Source organism: Zonotrichia leucophrys, chromosome 3, assembly GCF_028769735.1.
Source record: "Zonotrichia leucophrys gambelii isolate GWCS_2022_RI chromosome 3, RI_Zleu_2.0, whole genome shotgun sequence".
In the NCBI taxonomy this organism is placed as follows: Eukaryota; Metazoa; Chordata; class Aves; order Passeriformes; family Passerellidae; genus Zonotrichia; species Zonotrichia leucophrys.
In genome coordinates this window covers 88,750,596-88,775,915 of record NC_088172.1, presented here as the reverse complement: position 1 = coordinate 88,775,915, position 25,320 = coordinate 88,750,596, and the positions used below count along the sequence as shown (strand labels likewise).

Sequence of the window (25,320 nt, the reverse complement as noted above, 5' to 3'; positions counted from 1 at the left end):
ATTAATAGCTTCAGATTCCGGTAAATATTAGATTTTTTAAATACCTAATTGTGCCCAGTGTGTTCCTCCTTGGGTTGGCTGTGCAGAGTTATTTTGGATATGAGAATGAAAGCTTCAGCTGATGAGTGCTACTGGTGTGGGTTCCAGTGGCATATTTGTGTCAGTTACAGGAAAGAAAAGGCCAGTACTGAGTCCCCTAGCATGCACAAAAAGCATCTTGAGGCGGTATGGTCGTACCATACCTCAGAGAAATCAGTCTGGTATTTCCCTTCATTAGTAGGAAGAGAAAGGGAAGTGTCACTGTTCCTGACCAAGTAAACTAAAACGTGAGTTTCTCTAATTGTGAAGTAAAGCCCCTCTGGCAAAATTTCTTGGTTAGAAGGATGATAGTTAAGAAATACCAACATAAAAAATCTTTATGTGGTATCTTCTAAAAAATGACATAAGCAATTCATAAGTAGTTCAGGGACTAGAAAAAGTGATTAATATTTCACTAAATGTACCGTTGAGGATACTGGTTACAAACATACTGTATCTTTTTTTTATCCTTTAAGCAAAATATGCTTTAAGGCAGATTTCTTCTGAAGAGCCATGGCAAGAATAGGATATAAAGCTCAGATGCTACTCTGTAAAAGTGTACTTCTAATATTAGCTATTTTTATGACATTTTGAAGATCAGCTGTCTAGGGAATATGATAGGGTTATGCAAGATGTTGAGAGGTCTGAGAGAGCTCTGCTGTCTTTTCTGGAGAGCTCTGGTTTCATCCCCCTTCTCACCAAGGTAGCTGTGACATATATAAAACCTGTATGCACACAGACTTCACACAGAGGGAAGAAGCTGCATGTTTCTTTTGCAAAATCCATTTAAAAAGTTTGTGTCTAGATAATGAAAATTTGGTACTATTCTACTACCCTTCTGTATTTATATATTAATATCTGCTTGCAAAGGGCTGGCTCTCTTGAGTAGCCTGAATTGCTTCTGCCACTCACCATGGCTGAAGAGCTGCTGTATTTTTACATTAAGCAACTGTTAATCAAGGTTGTTCTCATCCCAGTCAGATTTTTGTCCTTCCTCTCAATACTTTGCATATTGAAAGGAGGCAGTTATGCTATAAATTACATCTTTTCGCAGAACCTTACACTGAAATAGAATTTGGTCTTAAGGCAAAGTCACAGCTTCTTGGAATTCAATTTCTCAGCTATAATTATTTTCATTAATTTCTCTGTCACTGTCAATAGCTTTTCCTTCTCTACAAAGACATCAGAAACTCCCTCTCATGGTTGCATTAATTTCATTTGGATTTAGTTTTTTTTTAAAAAAAAAGCTGAAAAAAGCAGAACACTTCCTAATATTGAAAGCCCAAACCAAAAGAAAAAGTAGTAGCAATAATAATAATAGTAATAGCTGTTGTACAGAAGCAGCAATGTAGATAGTGAAGAGGGAAAAGGGAATTTCTTGCAGGCAAAGCTGAAGCATATTTGCAGCATGATATGAGCTTTAACACCTTCATACACTATTGCTAATGACCAGGTGCTCAGGTGGGAATGGGATTCATATTTCTACTGAGTGAAAATTAGACCCATTTTCTCAGAGTGGGAAACTACTTAGATTTTTTACTTATTTTTAATAGAATCGTAATGCACAGAGGTTTTTTTGAAACAATGATGGGGTCTGTTGCTCTCAAAAATGCATCACTCAATTCCCATTAATAATTTGTTTTATGTTTATTTTCCTCTCAGGCCTTTCAAGCATATGTAAAATAATTCAGCAGTTGGGTTGTGCTGTTTGTTAGGAATCCATCTGGTAAATAGTGTGGCTGCAGGAAGTTGAAGCCGAAGCATTTTGTCTTATGGGCAAAGAGAGTGCTGCGGCTGTTGCTGCAGCTCAGTTGCCATCTGCTACCTGTGCAAAGGGGATGGGACAGACACCAGCCCCAGGCAGCCTCTGCCAGCCCTAGAAGTGGCACTGACCCTCCCAGCTGCCAAAGCAAGGGCTGATTTTAAGTAGTGCCCTTTCCATTTGTACACTGGGAGTTTGTGCTGTCCAGTTCATTCATTTTCTGTAGGTCATGAGCAAGTTGCACTCCCTCTTCATGGTGTTCTGCCTCTCCCCTTTTGCTCTAAAAGCCGCCCACAAACATAGCAGCCATAATAAACAACCAAAACCTTTTAAAGGGCTCAATGAGTTATAAAACTGTCAAATTTTCCATAAAAGAATCTACAACAAAAAACCACAACTAAAGTACAGAGAAGTTTGTGAGTTATAACTGGATTTTTATGCAGTCATGATTCCTGTGAGAATTTCACAGTTCTGCTGGAGTTTGTAATGGTAGATGAGACAGCTTAAAACACTTCAGAACCTTTCTCCCCAAAGAAAAAATGCATCACACAATGCCATTACCAAAAAGAATATAACTCTTCATTGCCATTATAAATCACACAAAAGCAATTCCCTCCCTCATTTGGGTACACTGGGTTTCAAAAGTAAGTGTAACTGTGTGGGTTTTTGGCACCACAAATTTACGTGATTACTGATTAAATGAATTGCAAAAACCAAAAGCTGAAGTCATCCCAATTTGGAGTATCTGTTCTTGTATTTTTTCCATACCATGTAGAACAGCTAATAACACTGAGAGAGCATCCCTTGCCTCCTGAGAGAAAGATGAGATGTTTCAGCCAGAATTGTGTACAGAAACTTTAAGAAGTAGCAGTTTCCTCAATTTTTCCATGGGATACTGTTATGTTACCTCAGTCTTCACTCAGTTTCCAGTTAGACTTGTGTATGTGGTGTACCGTGTAAAATTGTATCTATGTCATAGAAATACGCTGAGTTTTAAAACACACAAGGACATATATATATACAGGCTCTCCATTAAGATAGTGAAAAATTAAAACAATACAGAGTTATCATTCCCATATCCATGCCTAGTTTCAGCAGGTTGCTGATCAGGCACAAGATGCTGCATTTTCTGAGAGCAGAAGCTGTAAATGCTTGGAGGACAGTGCTGCTTTGTGAGTGGGAGAGAACTTGAGGTGAAGTCATACGTGATATCTCAGTGAAGGAACTTGCAAGTATCTGTGGAGGTACTAAGTGGCTTGAGTCAGAAATCAGGAGCACAGAGACTTCTTTTCATCCCAGAAACAAGTATTTCTTAACAATAAGCCCAGTCAGATTACTGGAAGGCTCTCTGTTTATAGGTACAGCAAGATATTCACAGAAAATTAATGACATGTGAGAAAGGTGGCTTTTTCCAGGAGCAAATAGTTAAAAGTTCAACATTTTCAGTCCAAGGTTAGGGCAGACTATGTCTGAGACCACCAAGTGTGGAAAGATGCTTTCTTGTCTGTGGATTTTATTGCCAAAAGACCTCATGGAGAACAATCCTCAAAGGGGAAAGCATTTATTCTTGGTATGGCAAGAATAAATGAATTAAATGGACTTTTGAGGTGGGATTTAAAAGACAACTGGACTTGAAAGGGGAAAAATGGAGAAATAGGAAGGTGTCATAAAAAGATAAATTCAAGCTTGAGAAAAAACAAAGCAACCAAAACTATATCCTGGGTAGAATGTGGAAGAAAATTAGGATGCAGAAAAAATGGAGAATGAGGACGTATGTCGAGGGAGAACATGTCGAGGCTGAGGGGCTTGATTTTCAGAAGGAAAAGAAAGGAAAACAGTGAAGGGAACTGGGGCTGTGTTCTCACTGACCAGGGCACAGTCCCACAGGGCCTCAGCAGAGCTGGGGGTTGGTGATGGGGTCCAGGAACAGCCCCAGAAGCAATCAGGGGATGAACCCAGTAAGAGCAACAGAATGTGCTGATGGGTCCAGCATTGGTTCAAGGTTCACCCAGAAGATGGGACTGGAGACAGGCATAGCTGCAGCATAGCCCAGACATGATCTGGGAGCCCAAAGCTGAGTTACCTGGAACTCCTGGCCATGGGCAGAGGGTGTGAGTAGGGCTTCCAGGTGGGGCCAGTCAGTGCCCTCAAGGAGGGCACAACCTTTCTTTTAATACAGCTGATTTTAATACAGCTAATACCATTATTACTGGGAATAATGGCAGAGACCTTACTGAGAATATCAGATACATGGGAATTAAGGCAGTTCTAGAAAGGCAGTTTTGGCACTGTATCAAATCATGTTGAGTGACTCCCATCAATCAGAATGGAAAGGAAGAAAGCAAAATATTTTAATAGAGGTGTTTGGAAGGTAGCACCCAGCAGAGCCACAGAAGAAAGCTAAGTAAGGATAGAGGACATACAGAAACAGAGAGGAATTATTGTCCTTAGGAGGACAGTAAGATGGGTAGTGATGAAAAGGATCATCATAAGGTGGTGGTCAGGGAATTGGTGCAAGGACCATATCAATATTCTTTTTCCATCAGCATTATCAACAACCAAGCTCAGAATTTTATTGTGAAACCAGTTTTGAGTTATTGGCAGCAAAAAAATAGCTATGTATTTCATGTGTAGCAGAGACAAGTAGTCTTGCCTAATCCAGAAAGTCCTCCAAGAATTTTGTAATAATTGGGTGGTGAGGCACTGGCACAGGTTTCCCAGAGAAGCTGTGGATGCCCCATCTCTGGAAGTATTCAAGGCCTGGTTGGAGGGAGCTCTAAACAACCTGCTCTAGTGGAAGGGTGTTCCTGCCCATGGTACAAGGGCTGGAACTAAATTGTTTTTAAAATTCCTTCCAACCCAAACCATTTTATGATTCTATAATTTCTGACCTTCCTAAAGCAGTTATCTCTGGGCTCAAACAAGATTTGAGATAATGTCATGTAAAATAAAAATCATGTAAAATAAAAATCTTTCAAGGTGGTCAGAAACTGAAAGTGAAAGTATATTTCGGCATGTTCAGCTTACTTTTAGCCATTGTGTTGTATGACAGACTGACTAAGCACTGACTGAGTGGGGTTTGGCTTTCTGCCCACCACTGTCCCAATAGCCTGAGCTGTTTATGACCTCTGTTTGTCTCAATGCCTCTCATAGATAGTGGTAATCTAGAAGTCTGTTTTCATTACAGTCTGGTTCTAGGAATTAAGAAATCATATGTAATCATTAGATTATGACTGGCATGCTGTAGTCACAATAGCTGCTGGAAGGCCATGCCTGCTTAATAAGCTGCCCAATTAACTCAGTTATTTGGGGTACGTTTGTAGGAAGAGGTTGTAAATGTAAAGTGTAGATATAATAATTAGGAAGAATAAGATTGTCTAAATAACCTAACTGCTCTTGCAAGTCAGGAAGCTTGACGTGCTGCTCCCGTCAGGGAGACTACAATTCCCCACATGCTGGAAGGCGGGCTCAGAAAAGCTGTGCATGGAAAGAAATGGCTGAGCCAAATGTTTTGTAAAAACAAAGTAAGATTTGAAGAGAGAGACCCTGAATTAAATCAGGGAACCTGTTATGTGTGGCTGGAGTCTGCTGGAAGGAGCCAGACTCCAGCATTTATTTAAGTCTGCTTACTATATAATTTAGGGTAGTGAGGTGAACTAAGGATGAAGCATTAGCTTCAGCATGGAATTTTTATTCTGATCGCTGGAGCCTAAAGTTATTAAAAGAACAAACACAGTTATGATGTCCTAGGGGACTGGCACACATATAAATCTGGATATGCTGCCTGTTTCTCACAAAGCATATGTATGGATCTGTATGCTGCCTGCTCTTTATTTTAACTAGGTTTGCTGCAGCTGTTGTTCGGAAAAGAACTAACTAACAGTCTGGGAAAAAGAGAGGCTGCAGAAATCCTCAAATGAATATCTATTAAGAAAAAGAAATCTCAAATAAATTTCTTCTGTATATGGTTAAAACTCCTGTCCCTTGAATAAGAACAAAGAACTATCCCTTCACTAGCTCTAGATTTTTTCCTAGTTCCCAGTTAGTAAACTTACAGTACCATAACAATTTCATAACAACTTATTCTTCCTCTGTTTCTTCAAAATTATAAGAACCTATTTTCATGAAAAGTAGGGACATAAATGCTTTCCGAAGAACAAAAGCCCATAATCTTTACATTTAACTAGCATATGTGATTTTCAGATTGGCTTTTATGAAAATATTTTAAGCATCAAGTAGTTTAGCAATACCTATTATCCATACACAAGAATACCCTAACTCTCAATCTTTTAGCTGACTAATAATGATGTATATACATTATATAAATTGTACAAGACTTGATCTGACTGTCTCGACTTCAGTGTTTGTGGATATTCTCAGTTCAGTTGATGAAAGAACAAAGACAATTTCTCCCAGGCTGAGCCTGGGAATCTTAGATTAAATAATTCAAACAATTATTATCTCTCTTTCTGTAACCATTGTTTATAGTTTTGGTTCTCCACAGTGTGCTATTCATAGTCACTAATAATGTGAGATGTTTCTACTTGAGACCAATCAGGTCCCACTTAGCGAGTGAGAATATAAAGTTTGCAACTTCTTGCTAAATAAAAAAAAAAATTATTCTTTTGCCTTCTGATCCACGTGAAGACTGGAGTATTTCTGTCCCTGACTCAACAGTGTCAAGTGTTGTCAAGGCTGACTACCTTACAGAGTCTGTAGTTTTTAGAGGTATCATCAGAAAAAAAAAAGAAATTCAAGTTTTTCTGATACAAAAGGATAGGCCATTAACCTTTGAGGAGGCTCTCACAATGTGTCACCAGCCTCCAAAGTTGTCCTGTGAGGCACTGCCCATCTCTGTTGCCTGTAACTGAGGCTCTCTCCCTCTCTTCCTTCTTGTCCCTCCCCAGTTCCATGTTTTAACTTTCTAGGAACCCTATTGGGCTGCTTCTTGTGTTCCCATTTCCTCCTCTCTCACCTGCTAGTAGTATTACCATCCAAACTGTCCAAAAGCTGTCAGTCACCTTCCAGGCTACCTTATCTTTGTGTCCCTAGGTCCCAGTTTTGTACCTTTGCCAAGCATCTCCTGCTGTTCCTGATCCAGTTCCTTTGGTTTCACTTCCGTCCTCAGCTGCCTCCTCTTCTGCTTAAGTTCACTGCCATAGAACTGAAATGAAGCAACTTCCAGCATCTCCCTAAGACACTATCTGTAATATTCACAGGTTAAAGGGAAAAAAGAGAAAGAAAACCACAGGACCTGGCAATCAGAGACTTGGTTCTCTCACTTCAGAAATTTGAGATTTTAGAGTTGTTTTAAGGCAGTGAGGTTAAAAATATTGGAGCTATGATGTAAATTAAAGCATAGCTGTATTAAAAGAAACCTTGTGTCAGAATAATCTGTTACTCTCCTGAGAAAACAGCTGGTTTCCCAAGGATGAAAAATTTAGCAGATATTGTCCACCTTGACTTTTGTAAACTGCCACTAGGGAAAGTATTTGTGAAGATTTGGGTTCATAGAAGAATTGGGGAATTGATAGAAAACTTGTCACAGACATCTTTTGTGGAAAATCCTTTCTTTAGGATTTTTCCTTCTTCTGGGAAGCTGAGGCCCCAGAAGAATAATGTAAACAATGCTTATCTGCTGCTATGGAATGCAACAGGTGCACCTGTGATTGGCCCATGTTGCCTGTTTACAATTAAGGGCCAATCAAAGACAAGCTCTCTCTGGGACAGAATCAGGGAGAGCTCCTTTGTTGATTTCATTCCTATTCTTAGCATAGCAGCTTCTGAACTTTTGTCTCTATTCCTTTTAGTATAGTCTTAATGTATTATATATCATAAAATAATACATCCAGCCTTCTGATCATGAAGTCAAGATTCTCGTCTGTCTCTTCACCCCTGAGGAACCCTTGCCAAGCCCGGTAATAAAAACTGACTAGAGGGTAAACAGATTGCATTGAAAGGGGAAGTACTGGATCAGAGGAGACTTTGTACACTGTGTGATTTTTTGGTGATGCCACAAAAACTGAGTGTGCCAGTAGAATTTGTCATTGACATTTTTCTGGATTTTTTTTTTAGGGGGTTTAACATGGTGACTGTGGAGCTGCACAGCATTTTCACTGGCTCTTCTGTGACTTTGCTCTGAGTTGCTTGTTCTGATTCTGTGAGCAGCCTCCCATCACCTTCTATCAGCTGGGAGTTCCTTGGAAGGACTTCATGAGGAAAATGGGCGCATGAGGATTAAATGTAACACCATTATGAATCAATAAAAAGAGAAGAAAAATGCATTTGCATTATCTTAACCTCCCACTGATTTTTCCAGTCTTCTCAGTGTGGACAGAACAACTCACAGGACAGAGCACTTTAAATGAGTATTTTAAGTTAAAAGTGTTTGGATGTGATGACAATACTTCATTGCTAGTGCCCAGCCATACTCCTGGTACCCTTCTGTAAAATTTTGGGATGTATCACATGCTTGGAAAAGAGCAAGATGTTTATGTTCCATTTTTCTTCAAAAAATGCATTCTCATGAAGAGAAACTGAGTAAAACCTGTGGTTTATGCTAACAGTACTAGCAGAGCACTGAAGACATACAGGAACTTTTCAATATAGAAGAAAATCAGTTCTCCTTAGGTTCAGATTAGGACCGAAATCAATAAGGGTATTATTTTTTTTCCCAATGGATATTATCTACTTACTTTCTAAAAGCTTTACTTAGAATAAAATAGAAATGCTTTGCAGGGTGATCTGAAGCAAATGTTGGAGTGCAATGCCAGTTCTCGTGTGGTAAATACTTGGTGAACCCACTAAGCCACTTCATCTTCTTTTACATCTCCTAGACCTGTAGGTAAATAATATCCTAACTGTGCAAGGCTAAGTGAATAAGTATCAGCAAGTAAAACATACACAGAGGAAAACATTAATAAAAAATGGATGGCTGTCATGAGGTCCCCATTTAAGAGCAAAGACCATGGTTTCATGGGTAGGTACGGATAGAGAAAAATCACTGTAGGGCACAAGAGCTGTCAGAGTACCCAGAAGCATCAGAGGATAGTGATAAGGAATCAGTGCAAAAGCTGGAAACAGTGTCTGTCAGCTCTCCTGTTTTAGTATGTACCAGTTTTCTAAATCCCGTCTCTCAGTCTTCTCTAGTGTGCACTTCATTCAAAAGTTTAATATTACAATATTCACATATTAATCGTGATTGTCCCCTTACCCAGCTCGGCCTGGTCTTGGGAAAGTATGAAATTGATTTATCCAGCACAGCCTGAAAAGCAAAAAACTTGTTGGATTACCATACTGTGTACACAGTAAAAATATAGTGTTATCTAGGGAAGCCTGTAGCTGATGAAAGCATAAATATCAACACCCCAACTCATACCCTTGAGTATTTAATTCCTGCATCTTACAGAAACAAGGATCTCTGCAGAAAGTGTGACATTTCATCACTTTGGATTTGCTGTGATGAATAATATTATATGCTATTGGTCTAGAAGAAGTATTACTATAGTAACTAGCTCATGATTCATTTTTGGGTTTTTTGTTTTTTGTTTTTTTTATTTCCTAAGGGTTGCCTGTCTAGACTAAGATTGTTTAACTCATGGTAATTAATTTTTTTCAGAGTGCTAAATATATAGGACAGATAAACAACAATACTTAGATACTGCTTTTTGAAAAACACAGCAGGCCCATAACATGCTTGAAATTATGGGTATATTATTTGTCACATTTTTATTAGTAGCTTTCTATGCTGTTACTGATCCAGTTTAGTGACCTAAGGCTGGATTCCCAAATGAACAGTATTCCAACTCTAATGAAATCCTACGACAACTAATATATAAAATGCTACATCTGAGGATGAAAACAGAAATGGGATTGGTTGGTTTAAATCCAAGTAATGAGCTCACTTTTTCATTTAAATCAGTAAAAAGAAAATCTTGGCATAAGTGATGTATTAATATTTTATAGTCTGGATTTGTACATATTTATTTCCTTATGGTGATGCTTATGGATCACCATCCAAAAGCACACATTGGCAAATATCATCTTTATTACAGTGCCTTATCTGCAAAATGAATAGGAGAATGTGTTAGGTATTTGCCCATTTACTGAAGTATATAGAGAGATTTTACTGCATTCTTGTTTTTATTATGGTAAAAGGTGGTGTTTGACTATTTTTTAAAACTGAATTGTTTAAAAAATTAGTCATCCTTGTCAAACCATGTTTACAATTTTTTGTAGATAGAAATTAGAATAAGTAAATGAAATAGAAAATAGAATAAATAAAATACATAGAAATTAGAATTTACAGATATTCAAGGTTCCGATAAGAAATGTGGAACTACCATTTCCAAGAAGAACCAGTTTAAAGTAGTTTAAATTACCTTAAGGATAATAAATATGCGCACAGATAAGCTTATTTAAGCACAATTTTGTATTTTAAATTAACTTAGAAACATGAAATATTATTGGAAATTGAAGAAGTCATTTATTCTCACATGCTTCTTTTTTACAGAATAGGAAAAAACCTCTCTGGTTTTATACCTTTTTTCATTTCTTGTGGAGTTTGCAGCTTGAATAAAACTAGTCATTAAACTTAATTAACTGGATAAATGGAGATTCAGAAAATATTCACTCTATATTTGCAGAAAGGTGACCAAAATTTGTCTTCAGGTTTTTAATTATTTCTGCCTAATACTTGATTTGAGCTCACCCCAATCTAGGCCTCAGAATACCAGTTTAATAATTTTCAATTACTTTGTTGGAAAAATAAATATCCAGTTTAAGAGTTTAGGATCTGGGAGAAGGTTGTGGGATTTATTGTGTGGTAAATGTGTTTTTATTCACCCTGAATCATATTCCACAATAGCCATGGTAACTTTCTGTAACAAAAACACAAAAGATGTGAGCTCTGTCAGCAGAACCAGCAGTACATTTGCTTTCTGCGTCTTGTTTTTCATTTAAGTGATGGCAAGTTCAGAGGATCACAGAGCAGCATATGACATTTCATACAGGTTCATAAATTATGCAGTTAGACTTGTTACTCCCAGGCTTTTCTAATCCAACAAGTGCTTCTTGCATTATAAATAAAATGGCTTATTTACAAAGATGGCACAGCTATATTAAGTGTGAGAACTTGTGATTAAAGGGATAAGCCTGTGCTGTTTAAGATATTAATTAGAAGAAACTCTTTCTCCAAAAGAAACAAGTGCTTTTTTTTTAGTTTGCTGTGGGTTTACTGAAGTGCTTTGCTGATTGTATTCTGAACCACCTTCTTTTTCCAGCAATTTTAAATGGTTTTTCCGTGTGTATTAGCCTAATGTCAAGGCAATAAAAGAATCCTGCATCAAGGTTCACATCCAAAATTCAAAATGGTGAGGGTTTCTATGGGTAGGAAATTCAGCTTGTTCCCTGCTGCCTGACACTGGTCAGGCACCAGCTGGGATGTGCTGTCAGCTGTGAGTGTTGAATGGTAATTGCAGTAACCCCTGAAAGAAAGATGCTGTTACTACATCTGCAGTCATCTATGCAGGGCCTGTCAACCTGCCCTGCTGACGTTGCAGCTTGTGCTTCTTTTTCCCTGGTGGTATTCCCAGGCAGAAGCAGTTCCTGGGTGGCTCCTAGAAGATCCATTTTGTCCTCTGAGGACACTTCATCCTGCTTGTGGCTCCTCACATTCCATCCCCTGTACCCTCTCTGGAGGGAGCAGCAATTCTTGGGCTTTCTAGGGAGGTGTCAGTTTGTTTTAGCACAAAAATGCCCAGGGACTTGTCATACTTGAGTAGGGATTTTAAGGTTGTGGTGATCATTGCCCTTAGGAACATCTTGAGTGACTGCTCCTTTCCAAGGAGAGGAGGAGAGAGAGAGGTGGTGGGCATAGTGGTGGGCAAGATTTGGTCTTCTAGGAGAGTGCAAGGGCAGATCGGGTGTTGGCTGACAGTGGGTTGTGGTGAAGGAGGATGGAGAACACAGATGGGAGGCTGGGGTTGTGGGAGAAGATGAAAGATCAGAAAAATGAGGAACTGCAAATGAGTGAACCTTTCAGCCTTTTGAATGACCAATTGCCTCTCTTGGAGTCTGCTGCTCTTCATGCAGGGCTTGCATGTTCATTTTTTACTGCAGATGGGTCAGTTTGGTGCTCAGGAGCTGCATTACACACTGATTTTCTTTTTTTCTGCTATGATGCTCTTGTGTTATAAGAAGGATGTTGTGTTGTAAGTAGCTTAATGGTGTTCTTGATTCGATAGATCAGTTTGTGACTTAAGCAAAATACCTGTCCTTGGAGGTCTTTTTTGCTGTTCTGTTTCTCCTACAAAGTAATTTGAGCTTCTCTGTCTCTTCCAGTGGGTTGTTAGTCTGCCCTGGGTAAGGCTTAGCCCAATGAGGAGGGATATGCAGCCATGCTGGGAGCAGTTTAATAATGTTCTGCAAGGGTAGCAAGGGAGGCTGTGATTCACATCCTGAACAACGCAGGGCTTTGCAAAGCTGCTGAAGTCTCAGGGAAGCTTAAGCATTACTGACCTTTCAGGGATTACGGAGAGTTTAGATTTTAGCAGGCATTTCACTAATGAAATCATAGCTTTATAATTAAATTTCACTTCCAAGTCTAGATGCTAATCAAAGCACATCTTCCTTTTCTTGTTCCTAGGGTGCATGGATAGTTCAATTAACATCAGCAGCAGCAAGGAAGCATAAACAGCCAGAGGCACACAGTGCTGTGATTGCATGGCTTTCACAGAAACAGGGCAGAAACTCCTGAAGGGATGAAAACAACTTTTCCTTTGTACAAGACAAGCAAGCCCTTGGCATGTTTACACTTGTGGCCCTTCTATTTTAGTTCCAGAATGGCTTTTTATTGAGAGCTGGCCTAAGATAACCTGCTCCTGCAGTGTTTACAGACTCCTTCTAAAATGTGTGTGCAGGCAGTCGGGTCCTGCCACAGTCTGCGAAGCTTTTGCTTTCCCCTGCTTCTGGTCGAGACAGATTTAGTGAACCCAAATGCAGATGTTGATGTACAAGAAGCCCATTCTCCATCCTGCTGAAGACAAACACTGAAAATACTCTCTGTCTTGAATATTATTGCACATTATATGTCACTTTTCATTCACTGGGTGTATATAACAAAATGGAATGAGAGTGTTGCCTCTGTTTAAGAATTAATGAAGCCAGTTCTGAGCTCACATGGATCAGCAGTGTGTCAGTGAAATGTTTTATAGCAGCTTTAGAGGCAAAGAAGTCCATCAAATCTAGATTAGAAATCACCTTGCCAGCACCATGAATTTACAAGGAGCTGTAAGATACAGAGGTGAGAGAAGAGGGGAAACAAGGAAAAAAAACCACGCAACTGAGAAAAAGAAGCAGAGAAAAATAGATTTATGGGATGAACTGAGGGGCTCTTCCTCCTGCCTTTTTTTTAAGCATGTCTGAAGCTCAGTTGTGCCTGTCACAATTTCTTGTCATCACACATATGTAATGTTCCCCTGGATTCCAACATTTCAGACTTTTCATTGGGGATGAGATGAATAATTTTAAGTTTGAGAATGTACAATGCAGAATTCTCGAAGCAATCTGATCAAGTTATTTACAATGGTTCATTTTATACCCCAAGGAGGACATTGCTCATTTTTCAGTCTTCTCATTAATTTTACATTATTTTACCTGACTGACAATACCAAGAAATTTAGGTAAAGTAAGCACCATATAATCTGCTTGAGGGTTATCTAAATCAAGAGCATTGCTATTTTCTGGTTGGTCCAAGAGTAGAAAAGTGGTAAATTGGTAAATACCAACCCCAAAATATATTCTGTATCAACTGCATGCTTTGTTGATGATGATGACCTTATGTGCTCATAACCTTGCCAAGAAGACATTATTGTCCATGAAATTTTACACAATATCCCTTAAATGTGATACAGAAAGTCTGCAACTTGGACCAAATATTATCCTATTTTGATTACTGAAATAGTCAGTTCCAGCAGTAATTGTGTAGTGTTTACTTTAGGGATATAAAGCCATGCAATAGCATTCCATAAAGTTGCTGCAAATGATGTAGTATTGATTATCATGGCTGCTGGCCTTATTAAATTTTTACTATATAGGCAACATGAAAGTTTACTTCTTTATTTAAGAAGTGTGTTGTATAATTTTTACTAGTAGGTAGTGATGATGATTTCCCCTTCCCTCCTTTTAACCATAAGAAAAAGTCCAGTAATCTTTTCCCCAAAGATTTATTGAAGGGTTTGTCAAGAAACAGAAGCCATTGTAGTTCTGAGTTACTTTCTATCTTATCTGATATACCTTTTACCTAATGGATAGCAGCTTTTTATTATAGCTGAAAGATTGGCTTTCTCTTCCAAAGACCTATATGATGGCTCCAGCTGAGCAGATTTTTGGCTTTTTTCATCAGGTTCTAAAGGGACTAGAGCATAAGATGGCTATAGCATCTCATCTATTATGTAGGATTATTCCTACCATTAGAAAATTACTGTGTCACAACTTGGAGTAGCTGCTCTTAAATGCATAGTTTGGAAAAAGAAAAGAAAACAAAGATTGTGAGAAAAAAAATTTACCAATATATGTCATTGAAGACATATATTTAAATTTTTTTATAGGGTGGAGCTTAACTAGATGAGATTGTATGGATAGGATTATTATGTAAAGGGTCTAATTCTGCCATTATTTAGAAGAAATGGAAGATGGCAATTCTCAGGGATGTTTGAGCATTATTGTTCTTGAATACTGTACCAGAAAGTTTATACTTAAATTGGAAAAGACTGATGGACTTAGCTGTCTGCTAAATAAGCTGTTGGAACTTCACCACAGCTCTTGTGCAAGAGAGGAGCAAGCCTGGTGAAAATCAGAGCAGTTCCTGGCTTCTCTGGAATTCTCTGGTGGCAATTGCCCCTTTGGAGTGCCTGTTGTGCACTGGGAGATCCTCAGCACAGGGGCAGCCTTCCCATACCTTCCTCATACCTCCTTCTTCCCAGCCCCAGCACAGCCCTGCCTTCTCTGCTTTGTGCCTGGATCATCTACACTTTCATAAGAAGCTTGACATCCAGGTGCCTTCCACTGTTTCCAGCAGGATTTTGATTTGAGCTGCGTCTACTCTTCCTATCTATGGAGCTAAGATGCTACTGTATTGTGTGTGCCATCTGCCTAATTGGCTCTTCCCTGAGGCTTTTTCCTTCTTCCTTGCTTCCGGAACAAGCCAGGAAGCAGTGATCCTCTGATGAGTCCGTGTGTCATCTATTATGCAGTAACTGAGTAACAGCTGGCTACTGGCTCTGTAGAAACCAGAGGGTGCATAATTCAATTTTCCCATTCGTGTTCCAGTTTCTACTTGGGAATTCCCCTTGAGGATAGATAGATTTGTCTGCTTGCTAACCGCACTCAACAAAAAGAACCTGAGAGACCCACACACTGCAAAAGGATTCCAAGGAAGAATGGAAATCTTTGCTTGTGGAGGGTCACCAGAAAAGTGGCAGTAGGGTCACAAAATTAGCCTGCTCTTGGGAAGAAAACATTTTTGCCTTCCATGTTCGGTTTTGTGCTGACAAGTGTAAAAATCTCTAACTTTGCATATTTAACTTTTTGAAAACTGAGAAATGAGCTTGGCTCATTTTTTTTACCAGGCAAATTGTGTGTGACCTCAACACCTTTCCTTTTCCTGTGTTGTTGCAGAGGCAAAGTAGTAGGCAGCAGTGTAATTTTTCCTGATGCAGCTAGTGAGAAAGGACATATATCTCAAGGCGAGTTACAGTATTCCTCACCTGACTGCAAATTCCGAGATTACTGAAGTAACAAAATTGATCTAAATGTCATGTTATCCCTTGGTTTAGTGGGAAATAAATAAGATCTTCACTGACATTATTAAAGGATGTGGGCTTGCTGTCTGGAGCATAAGAAGCTTCTTTTTAATCTCCAGTAAAAATGGGCAGCCTTTCTCTGTTAATAAGTATTGCCTACAGCGTGTAATCCCATGATCATAATGACTGTGCTTCTCCTTGTTCATCCCATTGGCAAATTACAGAGTCTGGGGTGATTGACACTGGAGGACTTGAGCTGAGGCAGATGAGCCAGGCGTGGGTGGAATTCAGGGATGTGTTTGTGTGACTTGGCCACTGCACTGATGCTTCAATTCCCAGGATGAACTGCACTGGAGGAGGAGTGAAGCTGCGCAAGAGCAGCTGCTTTGCTGCTCTTGTGCTGTTTCAGCCAGGAGAGGGGATGCTGGGGAAGTGGAGAGGTGTTGGAGCACTGCAGAGGGGCGCAGGGTGGCTGTTGGTCATGGAATTTGGGCTGGGTTCTGTCCATCACATCACCTCCTGGGAATTATAGCCTGGTTGGGGAGTTCAGCACAGGACCTGGAAATCCTGGAATGTGCAATCCACCCTGGTGACTCCACAGTGTGTCCTGCCTCTGCTCACAGAAACAGGTGATGGGACATAGGACACAAGTGGCTTGATGTAGGCCTCCTGCTTCTTCACTAGCAGCTGTCAGCCAGGTGACTGAGCAGAGATATTCAGTGCTCAAATGCAAGAGCCCTTCATCACCTTCAGTGCTCTCCATTTGGCTGCCACAGCGTCACAATGAGCCCTTGGCAGAGGGAATGATTTAGCTTCAGGAAATGGAGATTTATTTCAAAAAGTCCTTTACTGTAATATCTTCCTTCTCTCTGACTGCACCGTGGAGGCATCTGATTCTTACTATGCAGGAAGTAGCTGAGGCTGTCTGATACAATTCTTTTAAAATCAAAACATTAAAATTACCATCCAATGATTTTCACACTTTCCAGGCATCCCTCCCGTCAGCATTAATTGCCCCCCTCCTGTTCCTGTTCCAAAGCTATTTGCTCTTTCTGTATGCAGCCCTTGTTCACTGCTGCACTAAACCCTTGCTGCTTTGCAGTAAAGAAAGCTTCCATTTATGCAAATTGCATTGAAATGAGTTTGAGAAAGTGATAAACAATCACATTTATTGATTGCAACTGTTGGGGTTTAGTTTGTTATTTTACAGTTAATTTTGTAGAGGTAAAGGACTTTACAAATTCCCGTCTGGTATCAATGGAGTAATACAGCACTCCCATAACAATGTGTGGAAAGTGTGGTAGGGCCACCAAGCCAAAGAGATAAGAGGGTCGCATTCATCTAACATCACAGTGTCCCTTTTCCCTGTGGCAGATCTCTCTCCCATCTTGAAATCTCACTGTACTTAGCAATTTTTCTATTTCAATTACTGTGTCTTTGGATGGCAGTTAAGTTTCATGCCCCCTTATTTTCTCTTCCTCTCTGGTTCTGACACATTATTATTCCTACTAGTGACTGCATGAGGCCTCCAAATTCCCACAGTCCCCAGAAGTGATTACAGACACATTACTGAGCAATCCCCACTGGTAGGCTGGGTCAAGTGCTTTATTTTTATCCAGGGCAGCTACCAAGGAGTGTTGTTGACTTTTGCTCATGCAGCTGCTTGCTGCATGAAAAGACAGGAGTACTTCTGTCACCTGAGCATTTCAGCTGGGGGTGGGTCGTCTCCAGCCCTGGAGTACCTGGTACCCAAGCAGGGTTGCTAGTGGTCAATATGGAAGGTACAAGGTCCTTGTGAAGATAATGGATAAAGACAGAAAAAGCATGAGAAGTAAATGAGCACAGTTGGATTGTATCTTTGTCTGACACAGGGTTTGATGACCTGCAAGCATGTGCTGATCCTGGGGCTCCTGAACATGGCTACAAGACGCCCAGTGCAGGTGTTTTCTTTGAAAGTGTGGTGGTCCGGTTCCATTGCCAAGAAGGATATAGGCTCAATGGTACTTCCAAAAAACTTTGTGTGAGACACTTTAATGGCTCCCTGAGCTGGAAACCCAGTGATAAACCTGTGTGCCTACAAGAAGGTAAGTTAGTTTTCTTCAAGGTGTTCACCACATCAGTTCTTCTCACTTGTCCATGTACCATGTCTGTCTGTCTCTGGACAAAACACAACAGGCTGGAGTCCATTTCACTGTGTCTTGTTGGATACATACTTTAATTTTCCATCCCTAATTCTCCTTTGTCAGTTAAATTTGTACCATGAGAGGCTGTGTGTATTGAAAGGAACATAAAGAAATGTGAAAATAGAATTTAAGCTCCCTTTTTAACTAGCTACAAATTGATGCAGAGAGGAAAAACAACCTCCATTGTAAGTTAACATGTAACTATTTATTAAAGCTGCCCACTTAATATTCCTTTCTGCAATATTTTACTAGAAAAATGCAATCAGTTTCCAATGCTACTGCTCCTGCTAATCAGGAATTTTAAACAATAGTATTGGATGATGTATGCATGAGTCAAGTAGCAAAATCGAATACACAGAGGCTGCAAAAGTTTAAAGCCAGGGTAGAAGTTGACTCTGAGATAATTCAGACTATTATGGCATAACCAGTTTATTGTATATTTGAAATTGTATTTGGTTTTAAATACTTTGGATATTTCATTGCTTTCTTCTTCTAGGTCTTAGAGGCAGGATTGATTTGATTTTATAACTGTAAATTTTGGCCAAAGTACACCCAAGCAGCACAAATTATTTATTTCCCCAAGTATATTAAAGATATAACCTGTCCTTGTTGTTGACTTATTTTTGGTCAACAGAGCTATTAAAGTCAACAGATGTGAAAAGTGTTGGTTAAATAAAGTGTTTACATTTTAGTGTTGTGAGTTCTCCACTGAAGACATTAGTCATTGCCTCATTATCTTCATGCTGGAGCAAGATAAATTTTACTCCAGGTTACCTTTCACCACTTAAAATAAATACATGGACTTTATTCAGAGGTAGTTGAATACTTATGTGGCTCACAAACGCACTTACTGTATAGGATCATGAATCACTTAGCCTTTATAAAAACTGCAGGTACTTGTTTGTGATCCTGGGGGGTAGGTGTGAGAATCCTGTACCAGGACAGGGATGTGACATGACAGGGACAAGCACGGCCTGGGAAGACCACACTCAGGAGATGCATGTGAAGGGAACAACCCTAAACAGCAGCCAGTGTGAAAGTAATGCATGAGATAATGGAGAGAGTAGCCAGAGGCAGCTGGTAAGGAGTGCATGGGCTTTCAGGCAGCTGGCTGGTTGGCAGGAGAAATTTTGGTTAAGTATGTTCTCCTGGACAAGTGTGAGGCCATGGGCTACAGAGCCATGAGGGACACAGTCGTGAGCTGTTTCATCAGGTGACAGCTGATGTCTAGAAATAAAGGCAAAGGGGTGCCAACAGCACCTCATCATGCGGCCACATGGGTCAGCTTTAAAGAAATAACCTGATGCCTGTAAAAATAACTATGTATGAAAATCGTGACCTCTTCTGTGACAGCCACTTTTCATAAATGAACTTGTTTGTCTCATTTCATGGTTATTTAAGAAAAAATATAGCGTGACAGCAGCCTGTGTCTAAATTGGCTATTGGAACTACCAGAAAAAGCTTTAATGGTTGGAAATTCTGTTACCTTAAGCACAGCAGGAAGCTAAGAATGTTGATGTGAATCTTTGAAATGTTGCCTGTATCATCCACTGCAGTTGTTAAAATAAACACTAATGTTTTTTATTAAATATTCAAACCTCTTCCCTCCATCCCAGTGGAAATCTGTGGAGGAAGTTTCTGATCACAATGCCATCAGCAACAAAACTGTCACTAATGTCAGTGTGATCAACACTCGAACTAGGTGTTTTCAAAAAAGAAAGAAATTGGAAGATGAGAATGTGATGGATGATGTGGCCACAGTTGCTTTAGAGATAATAATTACTTTCCAGCATAGAACACTTAAAAAAGATTGCTAGCCAATGCTCTGATCAAGCAAAACACTTAAGCTGGAGCATAACTGTAATTATGTGATTAGTCTTGTTAAAGTTCTTTGCTCAAAATAGGCAGATGCAAAAATGCTTCTTATTACTTGGACCAAAGAGTAGGACCCTGATTTAGGATTTAGTGAATCAAGTGCTTAAGTACTTCCCTGATTAACATTATTATAATACCTCAGGTATTAGATTACAGCATTAATTCTTCTTTCCATTGCACAATAGCAGCACTGATTCAGAAGAAATACTAAGCCAAGTCTCAGTGGCGGTCCATGAGGCCTAGGCATTGGCTTAAGTGATTTTTAGACTAATCCTTTTGCACACTGGGAGCAGAATATTGAGAGAGGGCTATGGTAGAGAGGAGTTTTCCCATTCATCATTACCTATCACAAGGTGAAATAAACTTTATGCTGCACTTACCATTTATGGCGGGGGCTGGCTGCTCTGTGGGCTATGGTATGCTCTACACGCCTCTCATCCCAGCATATTTCAATGTCAGGCAGTGCCAGCTGAGCTTGAACACTGAAAACACTGTACTTTGGAGTTCATTTACTCTCAGGAGTTTGAATTCAGAGAAGGATAATTTTATGTCTATATGTTATGTGCATTTAATTGTTGTTATGTGTTTAGTAGCACAATTTCTAATCACAAATGGACGTTATTTACCAAAGAAAGCAAAGCAACCTGTTTCAGAATGTAACTGATTTTAGATCTAATACGTTTGCCTAGAGCTCTTCACCCAATCTATTTGATTTTATAGGTCTGTCATGTCTTGTTAAGAGGCAGGAGATTCTAAGTGTGAGGACGAGAATGAAGTTGCATGACTTGGTGCCCAATAAATGCCCTGTCAAAAATCTGTATGCTTAAAGTTACGTTCTTATGTTGATCTACAGCATGGGGTGACTGTACCTTTCATCAGCTCTAATACAGTTATGCACATAAATACCAAACCTCTGAGGTAGGAATTTTGTATTTACTGTTTAAGAGCAGTATGTCATGTTGTTCACACTTTAATCTAATTTTCTCCCACTGTGATAATGTGGCTGCTGAGGCTGTTGCCCTACTTGGAACAAATGCTTGCTCTTTCCTGTGAGATTGAATCTAAATTTACAGTCTGCATGAAGATGGCAATGAAGCAAAGAGCTGTGTCCTCCTCTCCCTGTGCTTCTGCAGGCAGACACCTTGGAGGTGTTCTCAGTGCCTCATTCTCCCACTGACAAGGATGATAAAGCTGCAGTGAAAGTAGTAGGCTAGTACATGGTTTGGCTACAGCTTTCCTGTAGGACATTTAGCCCTCCATTTGCTTTGCCTTTGTCCCTGAGTCTATGAGATGACTGAAGTATTTTTATTTTTCCATCTCTTATCTGTCTTGCCCAGTGTTTGCTGATTCTTAACCCTGATTATGAGCACTCTGTGACATTTGGAACCAGGCCACAGCTCAATGGCCACAGATTTTAGGTGAAATCTCTCTGCATTGTTGAAATACCAGCAAAGACAATAAAAAGAAATGGTTATTTAATATGCACTAAAACACTGTGTTTGCCATCCACAGAACAATCCTAGTAACACAGTACTATGGATTTAACACTAGTAAAAAAACCAAGGGACAATATTGCTCTTAAATGCTTACTTTGAAGAGAACAGAATGTAGATGAGCTGTCCCTGCATCAAACCAATTCTTTGTGATATTCCTTTCATCCTTCCTCCCTGTTTCTTTCTGTTCCAGCCTGACAGTGGTGTAACTCGATGTAGTCAAGGCTAATTCAGAGACTTGTCAACAGTAAGATACACAGGAGCACCAGACCTCTGCATTTGAATTTACATACGGGTAGCAAACAAAACAGTGCCAGAGCAGGGATTGGGCAGTTCTTCAATTGTACACACTCTTACAGTGTTGTAAAGGTCCTTGACGTGGTTTGGACCAGCCTCTGTCAGGGCAGTACTCCCAAGTAAATCCTGCAAGCACCTTCTTGGATTAGCGTGGACCAGGGATAATTTTTGGATGGTAAGGGCTCACCTGCAATAGATACAAGCCTTCCCAGGCCAGCTGGTACCCATGGATGATGTGGCTATCTCCATGCTGTCTAGGTCATGCCTTCCTTCTCAGTTGCTATTGTGGTCCAAGTGCTCTTGGGAGGAGGTAGGGTGATCTTTCTTCCCCATGGGGTGGAAGGAACAGTTCTGAGAGGTTCTGCATGGTTTGCACCTGAGCAAAATACTCTAATTATATTGTTTAACAAATTTTATTCTTCAGACCAATCTTCTGTGATGGGGGACACTTTTGGTTTGCTAAAGCCAAGAGTTCCTAATGTACAAATCTTCATGAAAGTTAGGGCAAGGTGAGCTCTTGTCCCTGTCAGGCTGTTAAGCCTGTTGGCTCTACCCCAACTCTTTCTGCTCCTGCAAGATAAGAAATGTGTCCTTTTGGCTGGCCTATTTAAATACTCACACAGTAGATTTAAGCAGATGATGTAAAACTGCCAGAAAAGAGTGTAAGTCATAGCCTTTGCTGCTCGATGCTGGTTAAAGACCATATATTCCCTTAAATGGTTTAGCAGCTTCCACAGATTTGCTGAGAAGGACTTAGAATAAAGTAGTTTATTTTTTAGGACAGGACATTTTAAAATTCAGTCACTTTCTTCTAGCTTTTCCAAGCAGAATTTGTGCCAGCTAATCCAGTTTTTCGTGGGAGGTGGCTACTGCAGGTTATATCTCAGTGCTAAATATGAATTCAGCCATTGGGAAAGCATTTGCTTGCAAGGCATCAGGAAAAAGAGCTGTAATATTGTGGTCCATTGGTCTGGTGTTTAGCTGGGGCTTGTAATAAGCCGGTTATCAAAGTCAGCCAGGATGTGGCAGGTGGACGACAGTGCAGTGAGCAACTTATCTCTGTTCTCTGCCAACATCTACCTGGTTAAAATGATCTCATCTACAGCTGTTCCTTGGAATAATAGGGATGGAGTTGCTGTGATAATCATTGTTACAGAATCCACTTTGAAAGGGAAATCTTATGTTTTGCTGTGTGTACATACACCATCTTTATTTGTATAGCAACAGAAAGACATTGTAGAAAGAGAGGGAGCTGTTCACTGATGTTATCTTCTGGCATCCATCTCCAGTCTCCTACTGCGTGGCTGCCAAGCAGGTTCTCCATCTATTTCATCCCATCCTTGTGGGGTGACCAGGACAGCCTCTTCATGACAGCATTTATGGCTTAGCGCAAGGCATTTCTTCTGAGGCATCCTCTGCTGTCTTCTCTGCTGATTAACTTTATAGTGAGAGAGAAAACCGTTCTGTCTTTGAAAGCAATGTGTGCACCCTCGCCAGTGTATTTTACGACCTCTAGTTAGGGCATGGATCCTCCCAGACTTGTGCATTTATAAATAAATAAATTCTAAGAAAACTTCTTGCTGCAGTTTCTCACCCTGCCTGGCAAGCTGCCAGCCCTTCCTGCTACCAGCAGCAGGAGGCACCTACAGCAGCTGCCAAGAAGCTAAAAAGTAATAAGAGAAGTGGAAGAATTGTTAACTAATAATGTGCTCAGGCCCCATACCAAAAAAGTAGCGAAGTACAATGAATTTTAGAAACATCCTTGTGATGCGAAGGTACAAAGTCTGTTTTAACTGGGGGAGGAACACTGTCCTCCTTCAGGTTAGTAAAATATAGTGATGGAATCTCAGTTTGCCTAACTAAATAAAAATATTATGAAATACATTTGCTCTTAGTAGTTTGTGAGTCCTCAGCTAAATGACAGTTTATCTTCCTTCTACTTGTGCTTTGAAACAAACAAGCTGTCACTATCACTTTGCTTAGTGCATTCTAACAATTAGGTACTAAATACAGATTTAGCTTTGCCTCTTCCTCTTTAGCAAGAATTACCCATGAAAATGGCAGAAACTTTCTCTTCTATGCAAGTCTCAAGGGATTTTTTTTCCTTAATAAATACAGTATTCCTAAATTAATATAATTGTCTCTCATGGTAGAGGTGTTGGGGGAATAAAACAGAGTAACACAGGCTTATAACATTTTTCTGTCTTTGTTGTGTTTGATATACTTCTTGGGTTTTGATGCCTGGAAACTTATTACCATCTCTGTCATGGATTGACTGCTGGCAGACAAAAATTTTCTCCCAATATTTAATCTTTCCCTGTCTTCTGGTTCATCTCGTTTCATCTCACTTTGCCTTTGTGATGAGGATGAACTTTGAGTCACCCAGATTATTCCCTCAGACCCTCTTGGCTTTTTTCTCAATTATTCGGTATTACTAGGGGATTTTCCCCCTGCTTCCCCTTTCCACTTTGTACATCTTTAAAGTGTTCTGAGTTTCATTCTGTATTTTGATGTCTTTGGCACTAGTACCTAGAGTGAAATCTGTGACTGTCTGATGCATGTGTCACAGACAGGCACTAGGCTCCATCCCTGTATATCACTTCAGATTTGCAGTCCCTTCTTGAGAGTATTCTACAAGCACTCAAGATGCTGCTTAGGACCCTAAAAATCATGTCCTCTAAAGGCATATGAATGCAGCCACATAAAACTATCTGGTTTAAAACATAATCAAGGAAATTAAAGTGAAGGCGTTCTCATAATGAACTCTGGAATGGAGCTGGATAAACCCTTGTAAATGTACCCGATTTTCATCTGTCTGCTAAAACTGCAGCTTTTCTGTATTCCTCATGCCATATCTGTATTTTATCTTTTCCTTTGTCTTGTCCTTAGTGCTGTCACAGTCTGCCTTTGCATGGAACCTTGGGATAGTCAGACTTTGGGGTGTAATTGCACACATGATGAATGGAGGACCAAAATCAACCACAGCCTTCCTAAAGGCTCCTAATTTTGTTAGCTTTTAAAAGGCTGGGGGAGCTTCTCCTACCGTGCTATAGACTTGGTAAAATGATGGTTTACTAGGGAAAAGGCACTTTTACTGAAATGCATGTATTTTCCAAACCGTTTAAGCAGAGCACTTATATTAAATGCTTACTTCTTTTTAAGAGCTTGATTACTAAACAGCTAGCTGTGTTTTTTAATTAAGTTACTATTTCTTTTTCTCATGAAGTCACAGATTGCCTTGTTCCACATGTTGAAGATGCAGAGGTTCATAACAAGACATACAGGACTGGCGATAAGTTAATAATCAGCTGTCATGAAGGATTCCAGATACGTTACCCTGACTTAGACAACATGGTTTCCATATGCCAAGATGATGGAACATGGGATAATCTACCCATATGTCAAGGTTTAGTACTCCAGCACGTCCCATTTTATAGCTCATACATCTTGTCATAGTTTGCCAATATTTTTTGCTACAGCTGTAATAATTTAAGTGATCTGATAAGCTCCACAGTGCAGTGTTTGAGTAGTGCTGCTGCTAAGATTTTTTGATTTCTCTTCCCCTTTGCTCTTTGCAGGAAAGGTGTCACTCCCTGACAATTCCCATGCTTATACTACTATAAATACTGCTTTTTTGTTTGCAAATCTCAAATCTGACACAGATACACTGCATCAAAAAGTAAAAAACAATCAAGATAATCAGTCAGAAGTTCTGATGGGTGTCTTGCATTTTTTCACCAATTTGTGTAAATATTTAAGCTTCTAACTGCACTTTATGTTCCTTTACCTTGTGTAGAAGGCAAGGGTAGAGGAGAGAAACTGGTACCTGT

The 25,320-nt window shown here is 39.8% G+C and overlaps 1 protein-coding gene across 6 annotated transcripts in view; it reads left to right on the top strand.

Annotated features, from left to right (window-relative positions):
• The window catches only part of SUSD4 (sushi domain containing 4), a 93,190-nt gene that overhangs the window by 25,703 nt on the left and 42,167 nt on the right, over positions 1 to 25,320 (top strand). For 5 of the 6 annotated variants that reach the window (XR_010439639.1, XM_064709187.1, XM_064709186.1 and 2 more), the window contains exons 3-4: positions 17,514 to 17,726; positions 24,717 to 24,896. Coding sequence is in view for 5 of the 6 variants with exons in the window: in XM_064709187.1 (XP_064565257.1) it covers positions 17,514 to 17,726; positions 24,717 to 24,896 (393 nt within the window). In the remaining variant the exon portion in view is untranslated. Of the gene's footprint in view, positions 1 to 17,513; positions 17,727 to 20,539; positions 20,619 to 24,716; positions 24,897 to 25,320 lie in introns of those variants that run through there. The other variant, XM_064709190.1, reaches the window with a different exon arrangement.